Source organism: Wyeomyia smithii, chromosome 2 (assembly GCF_029784165.1).
Source record: "Wyeomyia smithii strain HCP4-BCI-WySm-NY-G18 chromosome 2, ASM2978416v1, whole genome shotgun sequence".
Lineage (NCBI taxonomy): Eukaryota > Metazoa > Arthropoda > Insecta > Diptera > Culicidae > Wyeomyia > Wyeomyia smithii.
The window spans coordinates 95,423,762-95,450,508 of record NC_073695.1 but is presented as its reverse complement, the minus strand read 5'-3'; the positions used below and the strand labels follow the sequence as shown (position 1 = coordinate 95,450,508).

The following is a 26,747-nucleotide window of genomic DNA, read 5'->3' as shown; positions in this document are numbered from 1 at the left end:
TCAAATGAAAGGTCTAGCTGCCTCATAACACCCTATTGAATTTCAATGTAATCGGTCTGTTACTTTGTCTGTAATGTATCAAAATATGAAAATCACGAAACTTCATTAGCTCAGAAAGTTCATAAACGATTTAAACAATATTGGTATCAAATGAACAGGCTAGTTAAAGGTTAATGAATTTTATAGTGATTAAACACGTGGTTCAAAAATTGTGAAAAGAAACATGTTCCGGTGACTTTTCAAATTCACTCGTTTTCCCAAAAATGGCTGGACTAAATTCAACAATTTTAGTGTCAAATGAATAGTTTGGCTTGCCTATAGGTTCCCATTTTATTTGACCATAATCGTATTTTCATTCCAACCGTTATGTATTAAATTATAAAAACAACGAAAGTCTATTACCTCAAAGATCACACGACTTATTTGAACATATCTAGTGTCATTTGAACGGGTTATCTCTCAAACTCACAAGTAAGAAATTTCATAGCAATTTGATATGTGATTCAAAAGTTATGAAAAGAAACGAAATTCAAAGACTATTTAAAGCTGAAACTGCTTTGATCAAAACATATGGCATCAACAAAATTTAAATTTGATATTGTGCTATTCGTACGTTCACGGTTATTGCTCGTGACTGAAGTGTACGAAATTCAAGGTCATTTATTTTATTTCGCTATTTCTTCAGCACGAATATTTTACTCCTAATTAATAATTTTTTGATGGTGGACCAATTTCCACAAAATCAGTGTTATATGAAAGGTCTAGTTATCCCATAAGACCCTATTGATTTTTTTGCAATCGGACTGTTACTTTGCCTGTTATGTTTAAAAATGTGAAATCTAGCTATGAAAAGAAACATATTCCGAAGAATACATAAACTCACTCACTTTTCTCAGAGATGGCTGAACCGATTTTCACGAAATTAGTGTCAAATTAAAGGTCTAGCTGCCTCATAACACCCTATTGAATTTTACTGTAATCGGACTGTAACTTCGTCGGTAATGTATCGAAATGTGAAAATCACGAAACTTCATTATCTTAGAAACTACACAACCGATTTGAACAATATTGATATCAGACGAACGGGCTAGTTAAGGGTTAACTGATGAATTATGATTGAACACGTGGTTTCAAAGTTTGGCTGCCTTATACGTTCTCATTTCATTTAATTATAATCGAACTAAGCAACCGTTATGTATTAAATTGTTGATAAAACAACATAATTCTATTATCTCAAAGATTACACGACTTATTTGAACATAATTAGTGTCATACGAACGAGTCATCTCTCAAACTTACAAATAACAAACTTCATAACAATTTAATATGTGGTTCAAAAGTTATGGAAAGAAAAGAAATTCAAAGGCTATTTAAAACTATACTTGCTTTGATCAATATATGTGGCCACAATATAATTTAAATGTGGTATCGTACCATTTGAATGTTCCCGGTATCACTCGTGATTGAGTTGTTCGAAATTAGGAGTCATTTCTTTTATTTCGCTATTCATTGAGCATTTACATTACGTCAATTTTCATATTTTTTACTTCTCTTACAACATCATTATTTTAGAACCCAAAAAGTGAATACACATTTATTGGATTGAAGCGTTCATGTCAATCTATTTCTACAAATAATAAGTTTGAATGAGAAAGGCTGGGTCTGACCGCTAGGTGGATTAATTTACGTTTTTGATTTAATGAAGACTAGCATAATATTTAGGGTCAGTGGTAAATCGCGATTTCGCGGAAGCCGCGAATTCCGCGAAAACTAGCATCGACCGCGAAATTTACAAAAACCCGCGAAATGCCGCGAAAGTAATGGAAAACAGCAATATTCTATGACAATCATGAAACATTTCGATTTGCAACCTACGAAATTCATGCAAACCAGCTACAAGGACAAAACTAAAGATTAATGGGCTCCTAGATGGCAATGGAAAACCTTTTTCTACGCAACCAATAAAGTGAAACAGTACTACAATCGCTCTTTTAAACTTTTAAAATTGGTGACCTGAAGATAAAATTCCTGAGCACCAAAAAAAAACAAGTTGCGGGATGAATTAAGAACGCCAACAAGTCAGCATTTTTAAAAATAATCGACCGTGAGATTGGCATCAAAGTTTTGGCAGGTATTCGGATATCGGACGATTTCCTGAATTTTTCGGTTGGCAATTAGATTTTCATCAATTCCCGAAAACTCGGTAATGAAATTAAAATAAAATTACCGTACGTTAAATTAAATAAAACAGTTGTTTCCTGGTTTTACTAGAGAAAAAAAAACACTTTATTCAGTATTTTCTGAAGAAAAAAAATAATCGTTGCCGCGAAACTACCGCGAAATTTGAATATTATCTATTCTGTCACCTGCGAATTTTCAAATTTTTTGCCGCGAATTACCACTGTCTCTAATAAAATTTTAATTTCTAAATATGTTCAAATGAAAAGAGAAGGAAGCCAACCACATGACATTGGGCTATGGTATCTTTAGTATTGCCTGAAATGTTATTCAATAGAGCTTTCGTAAATGATGAGACGTTGAAGAGACAAAAACAATAATTTACACTCCCCCCACAATTATGGATCTCCCACAATTACGGATAACTTTTGTGTCTCATGTTATTTAACTCAGATAAACTAACGGTTCGAAGCCATGTAACAATTTTGCAGTAAAATATGCCATATTTGCTAGCTTTGAACACTGAAAACATCGTTCTTATTCCTAGATTGATGTGGTTTTTATAAACGTGAAATATTGTCTTCCAGAATCTATCAAAAGATTTGTCATTTTCTTTAGAGCAATACTGTCTTCAAGAAAGTTTTAGAGTAAAGAAAGACCCTTCATTGGACATTAACAGATCCGTGATCAATCCCCCTACAAGTGAGATAAAAAGAACACTTTCTCTAAAAATCAATATTTTTTATCGCCGTCTTTGGCAAAGTTTTCCAAAATAACATAACAAAAAACTTTGCTGAAGACCCTAGGTAGCTTTTTCTTAATCTTACTGAGCTATCTGATTATGTTCAATGATGTTTTAAAAAAAAGGTTTTTGCCGTTAAAATTCATATTTCATACAACTATACCTCTGATATTCTCACTGAACTTTTAAAACAACATCAGACCTTTATTTTTTATATGTTATAACAGACTTTTATTTACAATAATAAGGTTTCTGTCAATTTTTCCTGCCAAAAAATTAACTTTCGACAAATAATTTTCGATTTTCTGCCGTTTCCCAACACATTTCACGGCAAAATTACCACCTGTTGAATTGTCCATGTGCTCTGCACACACGGCAGTAAAAATTTCTTGCAGAAATTTGCAGAAACTTATAAATTCATGGAACAAAACAACTTTAACGTAAGTTCATTCATGTTATGTTGGTCAATAGCGAATCTTTGTTGGAAAAAACATAGCAAGCTTGCATTTTTACGTTTTGATGCATCTTTCGAAGTCTTTTGAAGTATAATGGCTCTAAAATGTAACGTTTACAAGAAAATGACTTTTGACCACTCTTTTCATTTCTGAACCACAGTGCGCCTCCACTCCATACATTTTTAAAGCAGTAAAACTTGTGCTTGCCGCTTTACTGCCAAGACAAACATATAATTGAGCGAGAATGCTTTCTCAGCAAATAGCAAACTAAACAAAACTATTGGAAATAGGAAACCAAAACGATTCAAGCGAAAGTTCTCAGATTAAAAATTGTTCGACCTTGAATGGATAAAACTCATACTAGGTTAGCTCCAGCCCAACATTAACTTCATGTATTTTGAATAATTACGATTATTAAATATAGCAAGAACTCAATTATACGCTTTTGCATGGTTATCGTTGTCAATGGTTTGGTGAGTGACTCATAAATATATTAACTTCTTCAATTATGATTTGAAGCATTGCATAATGGATTTATATTTTCCATAACTTTATGGGTTATAAGTTTGCTTCTCATGACTCATAAATAAACTCATAAATAAACACAAAAGAAATAAAAAATCCGAAAAATGCCACTTTACAATAACTGAACTACAACTTAAACGTACACAATTCTTCTATAACCTTCCATTAACGGAGGACCCTATTCTGGAAGGTCGAAAAATAATAAATAGGGGAACTGTTCCATTATTCATCTCATTAAGCCGACATTCACGAAGAATGCACGGATTAAACACCAAATTTTCACGAAATCATTGAACAAATAAGCAAAATATGCTTACGAACTCTTATGACATCGTTTAGCATTGTATATTTAGTAAAATTAGCTGGATTTATCCTGAATTTCGTAAAACAAATTATTTTTCACAACGCTCCCATATCCATCTCAAAACTTGAATCACTGTTCAATTATTCATCTCACGAAGTCCCCATACTCATCTCACTGTTAATCATGAATGAGTCACATTATCATGAATGAACGTAGCCGCAGCCCGTCGTAGTTGGTTACCTAGATATCCGCTGTAGTTGTTTACGTGCAAAAATGGTAACCTAGGTAACCACTGCAGTGCTCTCGATTAACATCAATTAAGTCGGAATTATTCAACATTTCCAGTATGATTTTTTCGTATTAACAGAAACTGATTTGGCAACTCTTGATTTTCTTCAACGCAGTGAAAACAGCTGAAAATACATACAGTTGAAATTTAGGAATTGCAGAAATTCATCTCATATATTTCTGCTAATTCAAGCTTGTTTTAGGAAATTTGAGGTGAACATTCCAAAGATTAAAGTATTCTTAGTGTAGTGATTGATTTTGTTTAGTGATTAAAATAAAAAGTGGCCCGCTAGTGATGAAACAAACTTTGGTTGGCTGCTGAACGATTCCCGTTGTAGCCGTATAGAACGATTCGCGGATTTTGTTTTCTGAGGTAGATGATTGATTTAAATGAGTTTTCGAGTGCAGATGTCCGACTATAATATCAAATTTAGTGCTTTTAAGTGAGTTTTCGAGGATTATACTTTATGAGGAATCTAAATTGAACTAAGAAGAATCCATTCCATGATTAGTTTAAGATTAGTTCAGGAAGAAAATATGTGTTTTTTTTCCCTGTTTTCAATTGTGTTTACATGTTGAATGAGATGAATATACGGGCTGAGATGAATAAAGGAGCAGTTCCCCTATTCGTGATATTTTTTCGGATGCTTAGAGTAAAGTGAAATGTTCGGGTATTAGATGTATTTTGCGTGTAATGGGTGCAAATCGAATGAGAATTACATTGTTGGTAGCTGGGAACGTGGATGCTCTCTCTAAATCAGTACCTAACTGATGGAAAGTTTTTCCTAGCATCTTCTGAACCGATTTGGCTGAAATTTTGTTTTAGCATGTAAAAATGGATTATCTTACTGGTTCCATAGCCATCATTTTATTATTCTTCAACTATCATTTTATTCTTTCTTCAACTTTCCAGAGTAGGGCCCCCCCTTAAATTATATTTTTTTTTATTCTGGCTTATTTTCCGTCGGTTTAGTTTCGCCACTGTTGTTATGCCAAACACCGACGCCCAAAGAGGCGACTCCACCCAGGACCCGTTGATTAACGGACCGGCACCAACGGATTAACTTCCTCATGCGATGGAAGGCGTGATCCCAGAAATTTTGCGCCTCTGAAAATCTCCCGGTGTCGGTTAGAACTTAATCTAGACCAGTTGGGTCGGTTGTGAGAGGATCACGCCACCCCACAACCATCGACACCTATGTCGGCGTTGGGATTCGAACCCAGGTGTCGCGCGTGGTTGGCGGAGACGCACTGAGGGGCAGAACCCAGAAAAAGTCGCGACAAAACTCAAAAAAACAAATTTCAGTTTTCATTCCTCATTTTATTTTCTACTTGCAGTAGACATGCTGTCGACTGGAAATCACGATAACGTACTTTGAAAAATGATTTAGAAAATGTGCTTTAATATTGTGGAAGTGAGGGTTTACAAAGCTTGTAAAATGGAGGAAAAAAATTTTCACAGATATTTTCCAGTAGGGCATGCAAATACTTAGGAATTAATTAGCCAACTCATATGATCCTCATAAAATAGAGTAATTACTAAGAAGTAATGTGATATTGAGACAGTTTTGTTGAAAATAGGTTCGTGGGAGGCATAGTATGTAAAACAAGTTTTTCAGTAATTTTTCTAGTATTTACTAGTACTAAACCAAAAATCAACTGCTACTAGTTGCAACTTACCGAGTAATTTGAGTTTTCGCAACTATTGTTTTCATGTCAATTCATGTTAAAAATCGTTAATCAGCAGTGTCCGTATCGATGTTTTTCCTACAATGGGCTTTGCTGAATGCCGGTGTATGCAACACGACCATAATTGTGCTCGGGGGTCTTCCAAAACTGACGTCCAGTAGCATGTAGACCCCTCGGAAATAATCATTAGTACTGAAAAATAGTTTGTTATTGGGTGAACAGTGTTTCAAACAAAAGATATTTTGCCACAAACAATAACATTGAGATTAAATTTCATATTTTTTCTCAAAAATGATGACACATCACAGGTTGCAAAAAACTATACAAAGTCAACTACAAACTGTCAACAATGATGACTCGAAAGTTCGCATTTATCTGAAATTAAATTTATGTACTTAAGTCTCAGTTATAATTAATTACTGATATTTTGGGTTTATGAATAAATAAAATAATTTTGTCTCGTTAACGGCCCGCCCACTGTTTTGCTCCAGTTTAAAATAAGAGTCAATCGTCCTCTCGCTGCAGTAACCGATTACACTGGTTAACACAGGTGTGACCCCAAAGCTCAAACGGGAAAAAAATAAAAGGTTAGAGTAGTGAGAGGCAAAAGTACGCATTTATTGCAAACAATTATCATAAAATTCGATTTGTTTCCAAGCGGTACATAAGGCTTTTGTCTTAAAAATGTATTACAAGAGTTTTTCGAATTTTGTGTGTAGCATGAGAATTACATTTTTTAGAAAAATACTCAAATGCAAACTTTTACCCAGCATGTGGGGCAAATGTATGTAGTTTACGGGCAAAATTTCGCACTATACGAACAGTGTCTTTATTACACTATCTATAATAAAGTTAAATGTTTTCAGCTAGTTGTGCACTGATTTTTTTAGCTGCGTTAGAGCACATTTTTTTATTCCGGAAGTTAAGTTTTCTGGGGTTATGTTCCTAATCTTAGAAATTTTATGAATATTTGAACAGAAACTTACAATTATTGCTTCAAAGGTCATAAAATTACTTCCACAGGCCGGGTTTTGGGTGTTTTGGTGTGGTCCGTAGCCACAAGTTTACAGAGTCCGCCTCGACAAGCGGGTAGTCGTGGGTTCGAATCTCAGTTGAATTCAGGCCATTCGGTGTCAAAGGACTCGAGCATGGATTTGTTCTCAGGCTCTCCACTAACCCTTCCTTTACGTTGAATTCTGCAAAACCTCGACAAATATTTCTTGAAAAAAAATCCCTATTACAAGAAAACTGGCAAGGGGACATTCAATTGAAACCCCTCCAGGGAATTGTATTAGGCGATAATATTGGCCGGAGGCAGCGAAGCTCCGAGTAGTTAGCGTATTAAAGAAGGATGAAAAAACATACACACAAGCACGAATAATAAAAATCATGTCATTTAAATTAAATCACAAAACCTTTAAACGTTCTTCAAAAATAATTTTCACCTCGTCTTCGCAGCAAAAGTTGATTTCTGCCAGCCAGAATCGAGTTAATTCGATATCTAATCTCCAGACAAATTGAGCCTATCTCTCAATCCATTGCTAAGCACGAAATAATAACCGAACAGTTTCAAGTGAATACTGTCAATCAATCTTTTCGGTTTTGATCAAAAGATAATATGACAAACGATAAGAAATAGATTGGGTCAGTCCTGACCTCGTATAAAGTAAACTTCTATATTTTTGGCAAGCTTAATCTCTTTTTAAATTTACAGTCGCTCTTTTTATTCTTATTTTTGTTTTTGTTAGATTTCCAAAAATGTTTTACTCCCCATGCAAGCATTATTATACCGCAGTTTTGTAACTAATAACTACTCCATATCAACGAATAAAATACAGCGTGAAGCCCAAGCCCATTCCGCGTCGAACACTCGACAGAAACGGACGTGCAAAGTGGTCGTTCTATTACAATCCGGTCCGTGTGTACGAATAGCCAAACAAAAGAGTGTATTATTCGCGCTAAAGGCCAACTAGATTGTGAGTTGTGTCGCTACGTTCTGTACCCGGCTCGCAACTTTGGCTGTATTGGTGCAAAATACCAGCTGCAGTTTTGATCTGTGCACAGTGAATAGATCTTTCCAATTCAAGGCCATCATTTGATAGTCGAGTCGTGTCGCTGTGCTGAGTGATCTCACACCCGGCTCACTGCTGGTGGCTGTATTGGTGCTGCTGTACTGGTGCTGCTAGCTGCTTTGGGTGCAGCTTCGAACGATCGGACAACCACTGCTGGAAGGAAGAAGTAAATAGGTACGTGTTCTTGTCGGCGCTAGTGCGCTAGTGCGCTACATTTAGCGCGATGGATATAGATCCCTCGCCTCCCGTGCCACCATCCCCGAACCCCCCTGACCTTGACCCTTCTGTTACCCCCTCCCCTGTTCATTCTCCAGTCCCCCCTCGCCACAGGCTTTACCCGGACGGATCTCAACAGGGCAGCTATACTGTTTATTTTCGTCCAAAGGCAAATTGAATTCAAAGCGATTAAACATACTGCAAATTTCTAAAGACCTGACGAAGGGGTACAAGGCCGTGACCGAAATTTCCATGGTCCGACCTAACAAGCTCCGTGTCGTGGTCAGTGATCTGGCACAGGCCAATGCTATCGCTTGCTCTGAGCTCTTCACACGCGAGTATCGCGTTTACATACCCGCACGAGACGTGGAGATCGACGGTTTCATAACCGATTCGAGTCTGTCTGTCGAGTGTATCCTAAAAAGCGCAACCGGTTGCTTCAAAAATACCGAAACACAGGCGAAGATTTTGGATTGTAAGCAATTGCGGTCCATGTCTCTCGTCGGCGGTAAAAAAGTTTACACTCCGTCAGACTCGTTTCGCGTTACGTTTGCCGGATCTGCACTCCCTAGCCACGTCTCGATCGACCGGGTTCGCCTGCCTGTGCGATTGTATGTACCCCGTGTTATGAATTGCACCAATTGCAAGCAGTTAGGCCACACAGCCGCCTACTGCTGCAATAAGGCACGATGTAGCAAGTGTGGGGAGACTCATGCGAAAGATTCTTGCAGTGTTAATGCTGAAAAATGTATTCACTGTGGGGAAAACAAGCATGAGCTCCCCACATGCCCGGTGTACATGCAGCGCAGAGATAAAATCAAGCGGTCACTTAAGGAGCGTTCAAAGCGTTCTTATGCTGAGATGCTGAAGAAGACCGTGACCACTTCTACCATAACATCGAACCCCTTTGATCTGTTGTCCTCTGATGAAACCGATTCTGACGATTCATCAGCGGGAACATCTTATGCCAATCCTGGGGAGTCTAGGAAGAGGAAAAATGTTTCCTCTCCTAAACTTCCCCGTAAAGGTCCTAAGATTTCCCAAAGTGTAATGAAAAGTACGAACAAACCAAACAGTGCTGCGGAAAAACCGAAGCAAACTCTTCCTGGGCTTGCAAATTTAAAGTCCCAGAAGGAGTTCCCAGCACTGCCAGAAACATCTAAAACCCCAGTTGTTCCTTTTGCACATCCAGTTGATGAAACAAACTCTGGATTAGTGAAATTTTCTGACATTGTGGACTGGATTTTTGAAAATTTCAATGTACCCGATCCAATTACAATTTTTCTTACAGCATTCCTCCCAACAGTTAAATCATTTTTGAAGCAGTTGACTGCCCAATGGCCCCTCCTTGCAGCGATTGTATCCTTCGATGCCTAATTCAACTGCGTATATGAAGGATTCTATCTCTGTCTTACAGTGGAATTGTAGAAGTATTTTACCAAAAATTGATTCGTTTAAAGTTTTGATAAATAAAAACAAATGCGATGCATTTTTCCTTTGTGAAACTTGGCTTACTTAAAATATTGATCTCAACTTCCATGATTTTAATATTATTCGCCTTGATCGAGACACCCCATATGGAGGAGTACTTTTAGGGATTAAAAAGTGCTATTCTTTCTATCGTATTAACCTCCCCTCGATTCCAGGCATCGAAGTTGTCGCATGTCAAATGACAATACAAGGTAAAGAGCTTTGTATTGCCTCAATATATATTCCTCCCAGAGCACAGGTTGGGCAACGGCTGCTCTTTGATTTAATAGAACTTCTTCCCTCGCCACGTTTGATTTTGGGAGACTGCAACTCTCATGGTGTGGCTTGGGGTTCCCCTTACAATGATAACCGCTCCTCTTTAATCTATAACCTTTGCGATGACTTCGACATGACTATTTTGAACAACGGTGAAATGACACGTATCCCGAAACCTCCAGCGCGCCCAAGCGCTTTGGATCTATCCTTATTTTCGACGTCGCTACGGTTGGATTGCACATGGAAGGTAATTCTCGATCCTCACGGTAGCGACCATTTGCCTATTCTTATTTCAATTACAAACGGGTCAACTCGCATGCGACCAGTTGACATTCCGTATGACCTCACACGGAATGTCAATTGGAAGTTATACGAGGAAATGATTTCAAAAGCGGTCGATTCGATTCAACATCATCCACCACTTGGAGAATACAACCTCCTCGCGGGCTTGATTGTCGACGTAGCGTTGCAAGCCCAAACGAAGAAATATCCCGGCGTAACGATTAAAGAACGGCCTCCCACTCCGTGGTGGGACCAAGAGTGCTCCGATGTCTACACGCAAAGATCCGACGCGTTTTTGGCCTACCAGAAGGGAGGTATACCTGGCGACTATTTACGGTATTCGGAGCTTGATACCAAGCTTAAAAGTTTGGCTAAAGCAAAGAAACGCGGATATTGGCGTCGGTTCGCGAACGAGACGTCGAGGGAGACATCGATGAGCGCTCTTTGGAACACAGCCCGAAGAATGCGGAATCGCGTAACGGTCAACGAAAGCGAGGAGTCTTCAAGTCGGTGGATATTTGATTTTGCCAGGAAAGTATGTCCGGACTCTGTTACTGAGCAAAACATTGTTCGCGATGCGTCTCCGGGCCACGACGCGATAGAATCACCTTTTACGATGGCAGAATTTTCAGTTGCCCTTCTGTCCTGTAACAATAACGCGCCTGGGTTAGATAGAATCAAATTCAACTTGTTGAAGAATCTACCCGGCAATGCCAAGAGGCGCTTGTTGAACTTGTTCAATAAATTCCTGGAGCAAAACATTGTACCGCAGGATTGGAGGCAAGTGAAGGTGATCGCCATCCAAAAACCAGGGAAACCAGCTTCTGATCACAACTCTTATAGGCCGATTGCAATGCTATCCTGTATCCGGAAATTGATGGAAAAATGATACTCCGTCGTTTAGACCATTGGGTCGAATCAAATGGTCTACTATCAGATACTCAATTTGGCTTCCGCCGTGCCAAAGGGACGAATGATTGTCTTGCGTTGCTTTCAACAGATATTCAGCTGGCGTATGCTCGCAAAGAACAAATGGCGTCTGCGTTCTTGGACATTAAGGGGGCTTTTGATTCCGTTTCTATTGACATTCTTTCGGGTAAACTTCACCGACAAGGATTTTCTCCAATTTTGAACAATTTTTTGCACAATTTGCTGTCCGAAAAGCAAATGCATTTTACGCACGGCGATTTGGCAACTTTCCGCATTTGCTACATGGGTCTTCCCCAAGGCTCATGTTTAAGCCCCCTTCTTTACAACTTTTATGTAAATGACATCGACGAATGTCTGGCAAATTCATGCACGATAAGACAACTTGCAGACGACAGTGTAATCTCTGTTACAGGAGCCAAAGCTGCCGATTTGCAAGGACCATTGCAAGATACCTTGGACAATTTGTATGCTTGGGCTTTACAGCTAGGTATCAAATTCTCTCCGGAGAAGACTGAGATAGTAGTTTTTTCTAGGGAGCATGAACCTGCTCAGCTTCAAACATAACTAATGGGTAAAACGATTTCTCAGGTTTTGGTACACAAATATCTTGGTGTCTGGTTCGACTCTGAATGCACCTGGGGTTGTCACGTGAGGTATCTGATGAAAAAATGTCAACAAAGAGTGAATTTTCTTCGTACAATAACCGGACAATGGTGGGGAGCCCACCCAGGAGACCTTATAAGGCTTTACCAAACAACGATACTGTCTGTTATTGAGTACGGGTGTTTCTGCTTCCGCTCCGCAGCAAACACACATTTGATCAAACTGGAGCGAATACAATATCGTTGTTTGCGTATCGCCTTGGGTTGCATGCAATCGACCCATACGATGAGTTTGGAGATCTTAGCTGGAGTACTACCATTGAAAAACCGCTTCTGGAGCCTGTCTTCTCATATTCTTATCAAATTTGAGGTCTTGAACCGTCCCGTGATTGAAAATATTGAAAGGTTAATCGAACTTAATTCTCAAACCCGTTTTATGACATTGTATTTCAATCACATGTCCCAAAATATTAACCCTTCTTCGAATATTCCAAATCGTGTCGACTTATCAAATACTTTTGATTCTACTGTGTTTTTCGATACATCCATGATAGAAGAAACTCGTGGAATCCCGGATCATTTACGCGTGCAGCAGATCCCTAAAATTTTTTCCAATAAATATCGAAACATCAACTGCGACAATATGTACTACACTGACGGATCACTTCTTGATGGGTCCACTGGCTTCGGTATCTTCAATAACAATTTAACCGTCTCCCATGAGCTCGATAATCCTGCTTCTGTTTACGTCGCAGAATTAGCTGCAATTCAGTACACCCTAGGGATTATCGAAAAAATGCCCACAGACCATTATTTCATCTTTACGGACAGTCTCAGTTCCATTGAGGCTCTCCGATCGATGAAAGATGTTAAGCACTCTCCGTATTTCCTGGGGAAAATACGGGAACATCTGAGTGCTTTTCCGAAAAATCTACTCAGATTACCTTAGCGTGGGTCCCTTCTCACTGCTCGATACCGGGCAATGAGAAAGCGGACTCTTTGGCTAAGGTGGGCGCAACAAACGGTGATATTTATGAAAGACCAATTGCCTTTAATGAATTTTTTGCATTTGTACGTCAGAATACGATCATCAGTTGGCAAAATTCTTGGACCAAGGGGGAACTGGGAAGGTGGTTACGTTCCATAATCCCCAAGGTATCGACGAACCCGTGGTTCAAGGGGTTGGATGTAGGTCGGGATTTCATTTGCGTGATGTCCCGGCTTATGTGTTGGGCTCGGGGAGAGTGGTATCTGTGCCTGTGGTGAAGGTTATCACGACATAGAGCACGTTGTTTGGTCATGCCCTGTACACCGTGACGCCAGGTCTAGATTAACAGCTTCCCTGCAGGCCGAAGGTAGGCAGCCGGCTGTTCCTGTTCGTGATGTCTTGGCGAGCCGTGACCTATCCTACATGTCCTTTATATACGTTTTCCTGAAATCCATCCACGCCCCAGTTTAGTCCTATCCCCTTCCGCCTGCATCCAACCAAACGACAAGAACACGTTAAGACCCCGGATCCGGAAACAGCAATCAGACCCGCACGATACTCTCAAGGCCCGATGGAAACAACCCAATATGCCAGTCCGTAATATCTTGGCCCAGCAGCGGAACAAATTTAATATGCTGCTTACCTATGGCAATGAAAACCATCAAACAGCAAACCTGTGCTTTTAATGCAAAATATTCTAGCTTTAAGTTAGATTTAGTTTCAGCTCGTAGTCGGCAGCGAGGATAAAAAATTTGCTTTTAGTTATTAAGATACTTTAGAAAGTAAGCTACCAGATATAATTGGCGCCGTTAAACATTGAATTGTATTTGTGCCGTGTCAAATAAACTATAGATGAAGAAAAAAAAAAGCCCAAGCCACCGACACTGACCCAAAGTGCATACTCCTTATCGTGTGTAGATATACTGGTAAACATCAACTGGTTCCCACTCCGCAGATAAGCAGTGTAGCATCGATAAGAGCAAAGTAATTCCACGTAATCTTTTATTGCTGTTCGTAAAGCACTTTCACTCATTGACTCGTTTAACTGTCAATACCGAAGAACTATCATATAATATTTTTCCTTTGCTCACCCACAGATAGACGCCATTTTGCTCGGAACAAAACGAATCGGCCATGGATTTGCAGCCATCAAACATCCCCGCGTGCTGGAGGAAATAAAAAGACGCAAAATTTGCATCGAACTTAATCCGTTATCCAACCAAGTGTTGAAACTGGTCGATGAGTTGCGGAACCATCCGGGTACGTTCTACTTCTCCGACAATTACCCGGTGGTGGTTTCCTCGGACGATCCTGCCTTCTGGTGTGCTTCTCCGCTATCCCATGACTTCTATGTAGCATTCCTGGCATTGGCCTCTGCCCGGCAGGATCTTCGCTTGCTGAAGAAGCTGGCTCTGAATTCCATTGAATACAGCGCAATGTCGAAAGCGGAAAAAGTGGAAGCCAAGCACAAATGGAACATCTCCTGGAATAACTTTATTGATCAGACTGTTAAACTGGTTGCGTAATAGCTATTGGAAGGTTGCAACAAATTGTCAACAACAGTGGAGTCAGTATTTATGGCATTGATCACTTATCGCTGCCACAAACAATCGGTAGTGCTAGTGGCATCTGCGATAAAAGAACAATCATCCATTGAATAAATTCCAACAAGCAGCGTTAAATTACTTAACTGTTATCAACGGAAAGTTACGAATCTTATCACAAGAGCAATAAATCATGGGAATGGATGGTTCATTGTTTCCATTTTTTGTTACTAAGTTCGACTTTATATTTAGAACAGATCAAAATATAAAGCAGTTTATCAGCTTATCTACAAAGGGTGTTGTATCATGAACAAACCATTTTCCACATGCAAGATTCCTTCATTATTTCACGAAAAAAATAGTATCATCAAACAGCTTCGCCTTAAGATATTAAAAAAATCTCATTAGGTTTTATAAGCTATTACTTAAGTAGGGTAACGGTTTATTTCGGCAGAAGTTTTATTATACCGTTTTTTTAAATTTTTGAGCACAAATTGTTGTTCAAACAATGATAATGAAAACAAATTCTTGAGGGGTTAAAGAACTTTTTTCATAAGTTAGTACAAAAACTACAAAGTATTTGCCTCGAAATTTGAGTAGTTGAAGAGATGCGAAGACTGGTTAAAATTATAAATGGGTTAATTTACCTCTGAGAATTCACCACTTTACTTTGCTTGCGATTTAGTGTGATGTAAAACCGTCAGGAATCCATATAAAATAACTTCTCGTGATTAATGATGCATCTAAAATTTTTATACGCTGTGAATATTTGGGTTGCAATTATCATAGACTGTGTGTAAAAGATTGTTTCCCAGCGAGGAAAAATAATTTGAAATTGGAATTCAGCAAATATTGTTAAAATTACCGAACTGTCAAATTTGTCTAAGTTAGTCTTTATAAATTTGTGGTTTGTGTCGGTAACAATGTAACGAAGTAAAAGCCACGTAAATTGAATGTGATATTGATGTGCATCGACACAATCTCCTCCCCCCGAAGTTTCGTTTTTCGATTGTTATCAAAATGTATGTAAAATAATCTAGTCCTATCACAACATAAAATTAGCAGTAAATTCTGTCAATTGACTATTCACTCAATCGTAACTTTTGATTTTCAACAAACACCATCTTTTTGCCTCATTATTGAATAGTTTGCCACAAACAGCTCCTCGCACTCAACAAGTTGAGCCTTGATAAACGGAATATAAATTCTAATCCATTTCACATCACGACTCGTTCTGCCGTGCCCGTCCGTCCAAGGAAAACCACAAACCGGCGGTAAGCGAGCGTTTCCGAGCACCATGTTTCTCCATTAAAAAGCTTACACACCAAGAAGACTATGGCAGCAGGCGGTAAAACGTTCTATCATAAAGAAACCAGTTCAAAATAGCCGGAACGTGCCCGAAATTCGGAACGAAGTAATATTTCCGCTTCTTGCCTGCCTGCCTACCAGTATATGCGGTAGACGCAGATGAAACGAACCGTTCATACGTGAGTTCCTATACTTACTCACACAGTCGAAACAAAATATAACAATTCATCATATTTCGACTTACGGGAGTGCTCTATATGGACAGCGTGAAGCGTTGTGCTATTTATGTTTATCCCCCGTTGCAACTAATTCGTGCTCGCATTTACTCGAACCGACGCTGGTCGAATGTTTCGGTACTTTGTAGTAGTAGTTGTAGTAGCTGCCGTTACAAAATATTGTTTTTTTGTTGGCGGTTTTTGTTACTGTCTACTTAATGCGTTTAGGAGCAATGTAGCTAAAAAAACTGTATTTCTATCTAGATTACCTACCTAGAAAAACGAAATCACTGCACCAAGTGGCTATAAAATCACTGATTTTGTTCAACATGGGCTGACAAGTGTTTGAACTGATATAGAGATGGCACTGCAAATCAAACATCTTTGGGGTTGTCTGATTATCCAACCAGCAAGAATACTGTTAAAATTAAATGATATGTCATTAACTCTCGGTTGGCAAATGGTTGGACACGTAAAACTTGAGACCCTAATGTGGTCATTCACCAACTCCCAACCTCCACGAGGTACAGTGGGGCGACTCCATACAAAGGCTGGCCAAGCAAAAAAAGTGTCGATAAATGCGACAAAAACTTGGTATATACATAAGTTTGGGGCGCTGAACACGAATTTGGCATCCATTTTTTGTTTGGGGCCGTCCACAAAGTACGAAAGCCAATTTTAATATTTTTTTGGCCTTTTTTCCTTTTTTATAGAATTACATTATCTTTGACCACAAGTAGTGCCACCGGGCGTCCTTCCCATTGAAAAAAAAAACGTAATCTATGGACGACCTCTCGAACTAAACGAATTTGGCCTGAATATATATATTTTTTAAAATAAACTAAAACAACATAAGTAATACAAACTAATTACAAATTGAAAAAGTCATCATCATCATCATCATCTTCCGCTGTGATCGCTTAAATCTTGTGTTGAATTGTTTCCAGAAAATTTGAAGTTCATTATACTTATCAGCAGGAAAAATGTCTTTCGCTGTAATTTTCATTTCTTCTAGTAATTTTCGATGTTTCATTGTTTCATATATATGTTATCTTCCTAATCCGGTTTCTATGGTTGAAAGAGGACATTTAAATACATGTATAACACCATGAATTACTAGACATTAAATTAGGTGGTGCCGCTGAAGTTGAAGGCTTCATAATAAATTTATGAATTTGAAAACTAAGACACTGGAATGACACAACGTTCTAAATGAATACGAAAACATGCGGAGGGTGACGACCGATCTTTGTTTTTTCTCATAAAGCAAAATGTGTGTTTTACTTTTGTATGCAAACGAATGCGAAGCAAAAGCAATCTTCAAACGGGCTATTGTTGGCCGGAGTTTGATGGTATGAATTTGCTGCTAGTATTTGACACTCCAATCAGTTTAACGAATTTCATGATCATAAATTGAAAAGGGCTGAATGTTTTTAGTATTGTTTTAAACTTGCAGAAAGTGATAAAGTTTGAGATAATTAAAATTTCAGATTTGTTTACTGTTTTCTTGTTTAACACTTATTTTATAACTTTTCATTGATAAATTTTTTGATTTTTGCCCAAACTTATGTTTTATCCTTACGGATTGAGTACGCTATCATAAATTTTCATTAATGGGGTATCATGGTTATGATTAAAATTAATCCTGGATGAAATTTCAACTTCAAAAATAAAAACTAAAAAAATCCGTTATCGCTTTTTTCACTAAAGTGACGATTTGCGCAGTTTTGCGCAGCAGCGGACAGTATGCATTTGAAAGCTTACGTTTTTACCTAAATTTTGAATGTAGTCAAAACCGTGGCAAACTGCAGCAACTGAACTTTTAAGCTACTTTTCTACAAAAAAATCACGTTTTTTTTTATTTTTTCTAGTGTCAGGCCTACTATGACCAAATTTTACAATATCTAATGAAAAGAGTTTGTTTTGCACAATATTTACAACAACTTTTCCTTTGACGTCAAAAAAATCCAAGCTATCATTGAAGCTACAGAGCGTTTCAAAGTAATGTACTTTTTTTTAAGAAAAAGACAAAAACCGTCAGTTCGCCAAGCTTTGAAAAGTCATAAAAAATTCAGATTTTATGATATTGCGCCCAAATTTTGGATTTAAACACTTGAATGTTATAGCAATAAAGGAAAAATATCATGAAGCAGCTTACGAAAAAAATTTTTTTTTGGTTGATGGCCAGCGATTCCCCACTGTGCGAGGTGCCAACCAGGATATGAGTAACCTGAGTGGAGATCGGGTAACCAACCCCCGGTGGAAACTATGGTCGTATGCTGCCTTGGAAGGGGGTCGTAGGGGCGGCGTACAACAGCGTCTGACCCGGAGCGGGCGGCTGAATTATGGAATGCTGTATCCCGCCAGCTACACCCAAGATGGTAGCCCCATCAGCAGGGTGTAAGTATCACGACCCTGGTAAGGTAGCATACCGAAACCTTTCTTTCAACCACTAACAACGAAATTAAAAATACGGAACTGAACAATCGGCACAGCACTAGGCTACGAACACGGAAAAAGGTAGCGGTAAAAGATTGAAAATCGGGTACTTGGAACGTCCGATCTCTCAATGAACCGACGTGAGCTGGCTTGCTTGCTCGAGAACTACAGTGGCAGGGACGGGGCGTCGGTTTTGTAGGATTAAGAATTAAGGGCAAATTCTTCAACTACAGTTTAATCAACACCTACGCACCGACAAACTACAAATCCGATGAAGTCAAAGATGAGTTCTACGACAAGCTTGGGTGAATCTATGGCGAGTGCCCGCGACGTAAAAGTCGTCATCGGAGATGCAAACTTAATGGTTAGGGGGGAGGAATTCTTCCGTCCGGTCATTGGAAGGCATAAACTCAACCCATCAACCAATGAAAACGGCTTGAGGCTGATAAACTTTGTCGCGACCAGAGGAATGGCCATATGTAGCTCCTGTTTTCCACGCTTAAATATTTGTAAAAATACCTGGAGGCGTCCAAATGGAGAAGCCAATTCCCAGATCGATCACGTACTGATTGACGGTCGGCACTTTTCGGATGTTACTGATGTTAGGTCTTTTCGGGGACCAAACATTGACTCTGACTATTATCTCGTTGTTTGTAAGATCCGCACACGGTTGTCGAACGTGCTGAAATCTCGCATAGACAGGACGCTAAGTTTCAACATTCAGCGGTTGGAAGCTGATGGCGTGGTAGCAGAATACGCCAAAGAGCTGGATCAACGGATCACAAAACAGCGGGAGGAACGAGAGGATGACATAAATGAGCTGTGTAGCAGTATCCACGGTGCCATCGAAACGACTGTAAGAGATAGTAGGTACGAGGCGTGGAAGACAGAGTTACGGCTGGTTTGATGCCGAGTGCCAGAAAGCGACAGATGAGAAGAACCGTGCCAGGAGCCACATGCTCACTGCGGTTACGCGTCAGAGCAGAGAGAGATACAGGGAGGCAAGAGCTGCCGAAAATAGAGTCCACCGTCGGAAAAAACGCGAGTATGAGTAGCAGGTGCTCGCCAGCGCAGAGAACAGCTATGTTAGAAACGGCGTGCGGAGATTCTATAAAACAGTCAACAGAGTCAGAAGCAGGAATTCCCTGTGCTGGTCATGTGTAATGACAAGGACGGCAACCTGCTTACTGATAAACCGACGGTTGCAGCCAGGTGGAAGGAGCATTTTCAGGCGCTATTGAACGGTGAGCAGCCGGATGAGCAGAACAGGAACAGGATGACGATTATGAGTGACGAACAAGCTGTGGAGCCACCAACACAGGAGGAGGTGAAATAGGCGGTTAGTGAGCTGAAAAACGGCAAGGCCGCTGGAAAGGACGGTATCCCGGCCGAACTTCAGAAAGCGTGAAGCGAGTGGCTGAACCTTCCGATCCACCAGATAATACTAAGGAACTTGGCGGATGAACAAATGCCGAACGACTGGTTGGAAGGCCTCATATGCTCTATCTATAAGAAGGGTCATCTTTGTTGTTGTTGTCATCTTTGTTGGCGAATACCAGGCTGGTTTTCGACAGGGGCGTTTCACGACCCTGCGTTAGATTCTCGATAAGTTCCGGAAGTACAACTTACAGTCTCACCATCTGTTTGTTGATTTCAAGGCGGCATACGATTCAGTGAAAAGAAACGAGCTGCGGCAGATAATGCTGGAACACGGTTTCCCGACGAAACTAATTAGGCTGATTCATATGATGCTGGAGGGATCGAAATAATGGTGCGGATAGCTGGTGAGACATCAGCAGCGTTCGTAACGTTAGATGGACTAAAGCAGGGGGATGCGCTCTCTAATTTACTGTTCAACATCGCCCTTGAAGGAGCATTACGAAGAGCAAACGTGTAAAGAAACGGTACGATCAGCACGAAATCTCACATGATCCTTGGTTTTGCGGACGACATTGATATCATCGGTATCGACCGTAGGGCCGTGGAGGGGGGCCTTTATAGGGAAGCAGCGAGATTGGGATTGGTCATTAACTCTACCAAAACAAAATACATGGTAGCTGGCAGGGAGTGTGGGAGTTCTCGTGGTGTTCGTGCTGAGGTGGAGATAGATGGGGAACGATTAGAAGTGGTTGATGAATTGGTTTATCTTGGTACGCTTGTGACATGTGACAACGATATGAGCCGTGAAGTTAAACGACGAGTTGCAGCTGCAGGGCCTTCTACGGACTACATAACCAGCTAAGGCTCCGTAGTTTGCACACTTGCTCAAAACTAGTGATGTATGGGACGCTGATACTCCCGGTGGCCCTTTCGGACATGAAGCATGGACGCTGAAGAAAGCTGATCGACGAATGCTCGGAGTTTTTGAGCGTGAAGTTCTGCGATCGATACTAGGCGGTAAACTGGAGGATGAAGTGTGACGCAGACGCATGAATTGTACCAGGTATACAAACATACTGTTATAGTTAGGGTAATACAGCAGGGCAGGCTTCAGTGGGCTCGACAAGTAGCCAGAATGTCTGACGAGAGAGCCGCCAAAACTATCTTCAGTAGAGGACCAGGAAGAGGCCGTCGACTCTATGGTAGGCCTCGCACTCGGTGGATTTGTGCGGTGGAAGAAGATGCACGATCTGCTGGTGTACGAGGAGACTGGAGAACGGCTGCCCAAGACAGAAGAAACTAGACATCTCTAATTCCTTCGGCCCTAGACCGGTGAACGGTCCGTTAGCCAACAAAGTAAAATGAGTAAGTATCGCGACCACGAGTTACAGTCCATCACGCAAACTGCAGTTATTTCGATTTATTATTTAACCCTTTAGTGGCCAATGCCGGCCTCCGGGCTTCAGTCAAACCTTCAAAAAGCTTCAATAAATACTTAAAAAGTGTTCATAATGATTCATAGTGATTTTACCAAAGCCCGTAAAGAAATTAACTTGGGCACTAGAGGGTTAATTATTTATTTCAGGTCGAATTGATTCACGAGCCTAATTTTTTTTTATCATTTGTAAGGAGGAACCTGGTAGGGCCTATACATTCTAGCTTATGCGCCAGACGACCAAGATCATCATCACTATATGTATTGTTTTTCCCTGTTACGTGAATCTTTCTATCTGTGCAAAATCTCTTTCCTTCCTTTTTTTACAACTTGTTCATGCCCTACTATTTCCTTTCCGGGCGTCCTCATGTTTGGTCGAAGGTGGTTTGCTACGGCTCATTCGCCGCGATTGCGGTGGTGGCGACACGAGGTCCCGTTGGTGTAGAGGTCTCAACGGGTGGATTACTCGGCGTATTCACCGGCTTCGATGGGAAGGCGGTGAGCTGCTGATCAGAACTGATTACTATTTTTTCCGGGACGTGAGTCCGGGCGATTCTCACTGGCTGTGGTAGTCTTTCCCCTGACAGACCACTCGCGACTCTTAGCATCCACGTGTTGGCGGGGTGGTGCTTCGGGAGGCCGAACTCCACTACCGTTGACAACGCGCTCTGGGTGTACCCTTAGTGGCACGCAGCCACGAAGCGAAGGATACCACCGCACAGTGGTACGAGAGCTCAAAAACGTGAACTTAATTCATTTGCTCTCCAAATAATGGTTTTATTGACATACCATCTTCCGAAGATGTTTAGTGTATGAAAAGGCTCAAATCATGACAAAAAGCTTTAGTTCGAAACTCAACCGCTAGTGGCGCTGCAAAATCTAACTTTTTAGTCTTAGATTTTAGAGAAATGGTGTCTTGAGCAAAGTTATAGATAAAGCTCTTACAAAAAACTTTGTCAAAGACACTTTCCTCTAACTCTTTTTTTTTGGATATATAACATTTCTTATTAGACTTGTCTTTAAAATTAGTTTTTTTCGAATATACAATAAACTGTAACTGTTCAGTTGTTGCAGTAGAAGTCCCACATCCTTTTCTGAATCCATATTGGAACTTATACAGGACATTGAATTTATTTAAAAAGTTCACTAACCTGTTTTTTTTTCTTCATCTATAGTTTATTTGACACGGCACAAATACAATTCAATGTTTAACGGCGCCAATTATATCTGGTAGCTTACTTTCTAAAGTATCTTAATAACTAAAAGCAAATTTTTTATCCTCGCTGCCGACTACGAGCTGAAACTAAATCTAACTTAAAGCTAGAATATTTTGCATTAAAAGCACAGGTTTGCTGTTTGATGGTTTTCATTGCCATAGGTAAGCAGCATATTAAATTTGTTCCGCTGCTGGGCCAAGATATTACGGACTGGCATATTGGGTTGTTTCCATCGGGCCTTGAGAGTATCGTGCGGGTCTGATTGCTGTTTCCGGATCCGGGGTCTTAACGTGTTCTTGTCGTTTGGTTGGATGTAGGCGGAAGGGGATAGGACTAAACTGGGGCGTGGATGGATTTCAGGAAAACGTATATAGGGGACATGTAGGATAGGTCACGGCTCGCCAAGACATCACGAACAGGAACAGCCGGCTGCCTACCACTAACCTGTTAACTAATAATCTTTCAAATATTTTGTTTAGTACTGACAATGTGAAAATAGGTCGGTAGTTACATGGGTCAGACGCATCGCTGGATTTAAATACTGTAACGACTCTTGCTACTATCAGACAGTCGGGATATTCCCCATCCCTCAGCATTTTATTGACAATCTCTGTGAAAATTTTTGACAATACATGAAACTTTCTTTGTATGATAGTTGCTGGAAGATTATCGGGCCCACAACTTTTTTAGCATTAAGCTCCTTTATAAGAGAAGTAACCTCTATTTCATTTGTAGGTTTTAGAAACATGGTTTGACCAATGGGTGTTACAGTGCTCAAAGGATTGAAGTTGTTTCTAGGAATACTTTTAGCTAGTTTTTCACCAACACTAGAAAAGTATTCATTGAAAATTTCACACACTTCTAAGTAATTTGGCGTTTTATTTCCACTCTTCTCAAGTACAATATTGCGGTTCATTTTTCCTGCCCAATATTTTGTATAAATTTTTCCATATTTTAGTGCTTGAAGTATCCTCAAACAGTTTTGCAAAATATTCCTTTTAACATTTTCGTTTAGCAATATCGGCTTTTTAGTGACATACTTGAACATTTCTCGTAGGTGATTTAATAGTAATAGTAAAACAAGAAAAAACTAATTTTATTTAAATAGTTTCTACATGCCTCTCCTTTTTCCACTACCGTTATCTTCCAGTAAACTCGAAATTGCGGACTTCCTCTAATGCGTTGAGTCTGAGGCCGTCCAGTTAACGGATTGACGTGTCTTTTGAAGATTGACGAACGGATCTTCACATTTGGCCGCTCGCTACAAGTCAGATTTTTTTCCTTCGCAAATTCTTCGTGACAGTCTTCCATTTAGCGACTAGGGAGATAAGTATTTGAGTAGACAGTCAATTTATGCAAGTGGGTGTCGTCTCTAAGGGTGCTTTTGTGCCTCGACTGCAGACTCTCTCGCCTGCCGAAAGAATAATGGATTTTTTACTTGTCATTCAATGTCAGCCGGAGTAATCGTGTGCTGATAAGCAACGTTTGGCCTGAACGATGAACCACCAATGTCAACAGCATATTAATTTTTCGTCAGCATATTACTCCACAATCGTATTTGTCATTGAATGAACAGAGTAATTGAAAGAGAGCCTCTCAGTATGAATGTTTGATCATACAAATAAAAGCTGTTGGTTTATGGGTAACCAGTTTTTGAATACCGCTTCGTAATTCTGCCCTCTACAATCAACTCATCAAAGAACGAAGCAGATTTACTAACCATTACAATATCGCTATCGTTTGATTGCTATCACGTGGCTGGAAATGATCCAATATATTTACGCCCGGAAACCCACAATCCTCATTAACCGACGACACGTGTCATCATTTAATTAATGATGAATAATTATGGGAAGCAGAATAATCGGGTTACCAAAGATTGCCTTCATACATGTCACATAAATAATAATTAGTATAATAAGCTAGCAAAGGTAGTGCCTCACTTTGTTCTCACTTGGAGATGGATGTAAGGGCTTTTATTTTTTTCCACAATAATCATGCATCCAGACTGTGCAATAACGATGTTTACTATTTCGCTAGTAACCGCAATCACGAGAGCAGAGCTTCCGACAAAAGTACGACAGAAAGCAACATCCTGATGTAGTGATTTATTTTTCTTCCTGTAAATAATGATGATGATAGTAATAATGATTACACCGAATGGGTAATAAAACGAATTCGAGTGTATTGCGGCATCGACAAAGAAGGTGAAAATATTGTTAACCCAATAACCGTGCTCTGATGCAGATGAGTGAGAAAATTGTAAATGCATCAGGTAGTGTGAATTCGGAATGTAAATTCGCATCTTGTAAATGCAAAACTTTTTTAATTTGAATAAAGTATTGGAAAGTCAGTATTTTCCGCGGATAGAAAATTTTTTAGACTCAAAAGTAATTATAGGGCGTAGGTATATGCATTTTAGAATACACTTTATTCAAAACATAGTAGCTCAAAACCTCAGGTTGTATGGGAAAACTATCCAAAAACGGGTTGTAAGACACTATTACACTGAGAGAAAAACACTTAAGAATTTCATAAGTTACAACTTATGAACATGAATAATTATGATTTAATTAGACACTCATGCATTACATATCAAGCTTATAAATTTCATAAGTATATTTTGGAATTTTCATATAAACGATAAATGCATCCCCATTTTTGACACATACGTGTGAATGTGTTGGTAACTTCCTACAGCACACTCTGCTTTTTTCGGGTGTCATTAGTGACAGAAAAAGTGTAGGGAGAGACAGAAAAAGGGTAACACGAAAAATCAAATAAAATATTTTCGGTGTCAAAAGTGTCATTTGAGTGTCATTTGAGTGTAGTACACCGCGAAAACGAAAACGACATTAAAGTAAAAAAATAGCCAGCAGCGATACACGTACCACCAAAACCAATTATTTCGCAAACTACAAAAGCATAGGCCAAGTCGGCGAAAAACACCCACAAAGAAACGATACGCCTTCCGATCGAAAAACATCACAAAATATCGGCTTGCTCGATGAAACGGACTTCTAAGAAAGGCAGGTTTCCTGTATAAAGCCTGCTCGCGGCAGTAGAAACAGTCTATTGATTGTGTCATATAAACTTGGATTTTGGCACCATCTTTCTCTGATCCGGTAGAAAAGTGATACTCTTATTCATACTAAATATGTCATTTTACATCTTTTTTTTATAAAACTGCTTTTACGAGACGACAATTCAAAGAAGGATAAAAAGAAAATTGATTGTAGAATTAGAGCACAGTTTGAAGTAATGTTGTAAATAGAGATTCTTCGAAAACCCACCAAGATCCGTCAAACATTATATTAATTCGTTTTCTCCTCACGATTGACCATAAACAAGCAATTCATGCCCACAGTCCATCACTAAACAGAAAAAAGGAAGCTGGATGATGTAAAACTAGATTGATTTCCCGAACGTTATCCTCTAGAATTCCAAATAGATTGCCTTTTTTATGGAGAGAGCAGGAAAAAAATTAGCCCTTTCACGGTTGCAGACTGGACACTGGGGATTATCGTCACCTAACGGAAGTATTCAATTTTCTACACATCTACCCCTATCATGTAGCTACCAGGCTGTGTGTAGTGGACAGTGAGGATGGGTCGAACTTAGGTTTTCTTTTTGCATCTATGCTGCTGGCTAACTGAGGGAATGTGTGGAACATTCATTGACTTTGGTCAATTGCGAAAAGGATACTAAAGTAGCGAACCGGAAATAGACAGAACGTACATTTGTCACTCTTTCTCTCCCTTTGCCTTCTGAAAAATTGCCGGATAGTAGGTATATTCTACAGCTGAACGGGAAATAAATGCAAAAAAAGTATCTACTGGTAATTCGGGGTCATTTAACATTGTATTGAATAAATTATGAGCGAATTAATTACTACGGTGATGAAATGGATGAGTTTTCGTCTGCCTTCAGCAAGATTCATATCACGCCAAGAGTAACATGTGATTATCCTCACCTAACAATGGTGGCAGTGAACGAAAGAAAACTTTTCAAGATACCTGAAAATGAACATTGTAAATATCACGGCAGCCAAGGAAGGGTAAAGGAAAAGAAGAATTTTCTATCTGTGCCAAAGACAACAGCAAAGTAATACCAATCTTCCTTCCTTTCTGATTTCCACAGATGGCTGTAATAGTTGGAACCTACCTCAACATCTTGAGTCAAAAGGTGAACG

General features: G+C 39.5%; 1 protein-coding gene across 1 annotated transcript in view; it reads left to right on the top strand.

The window, feature by feature from the left end:
* LOC129724572 (adenosine deaminase 2-like) overlaps positions 1 to 14,840 on the top strand; it is a 28,462-nt gene extending 13,622 nt beyond the window's left edge. Inside the window, exon 2 of the mRNA XM_055679565.1 lies at positions 14,115 to 14,840. Coding sequence (XP_055535540.1) covers positions 14,115 to 14,543 — 429 coding nt within the window. The 3' untranslated portion in view covers positions 14,544 to 14,840. The remainder of the gene's footprint in view (positions 1 to 14,114) is intronic.
* The last annotated feature ends 11,907 nt before the right edge of the window (positions 14,841 to 26,747 follow it).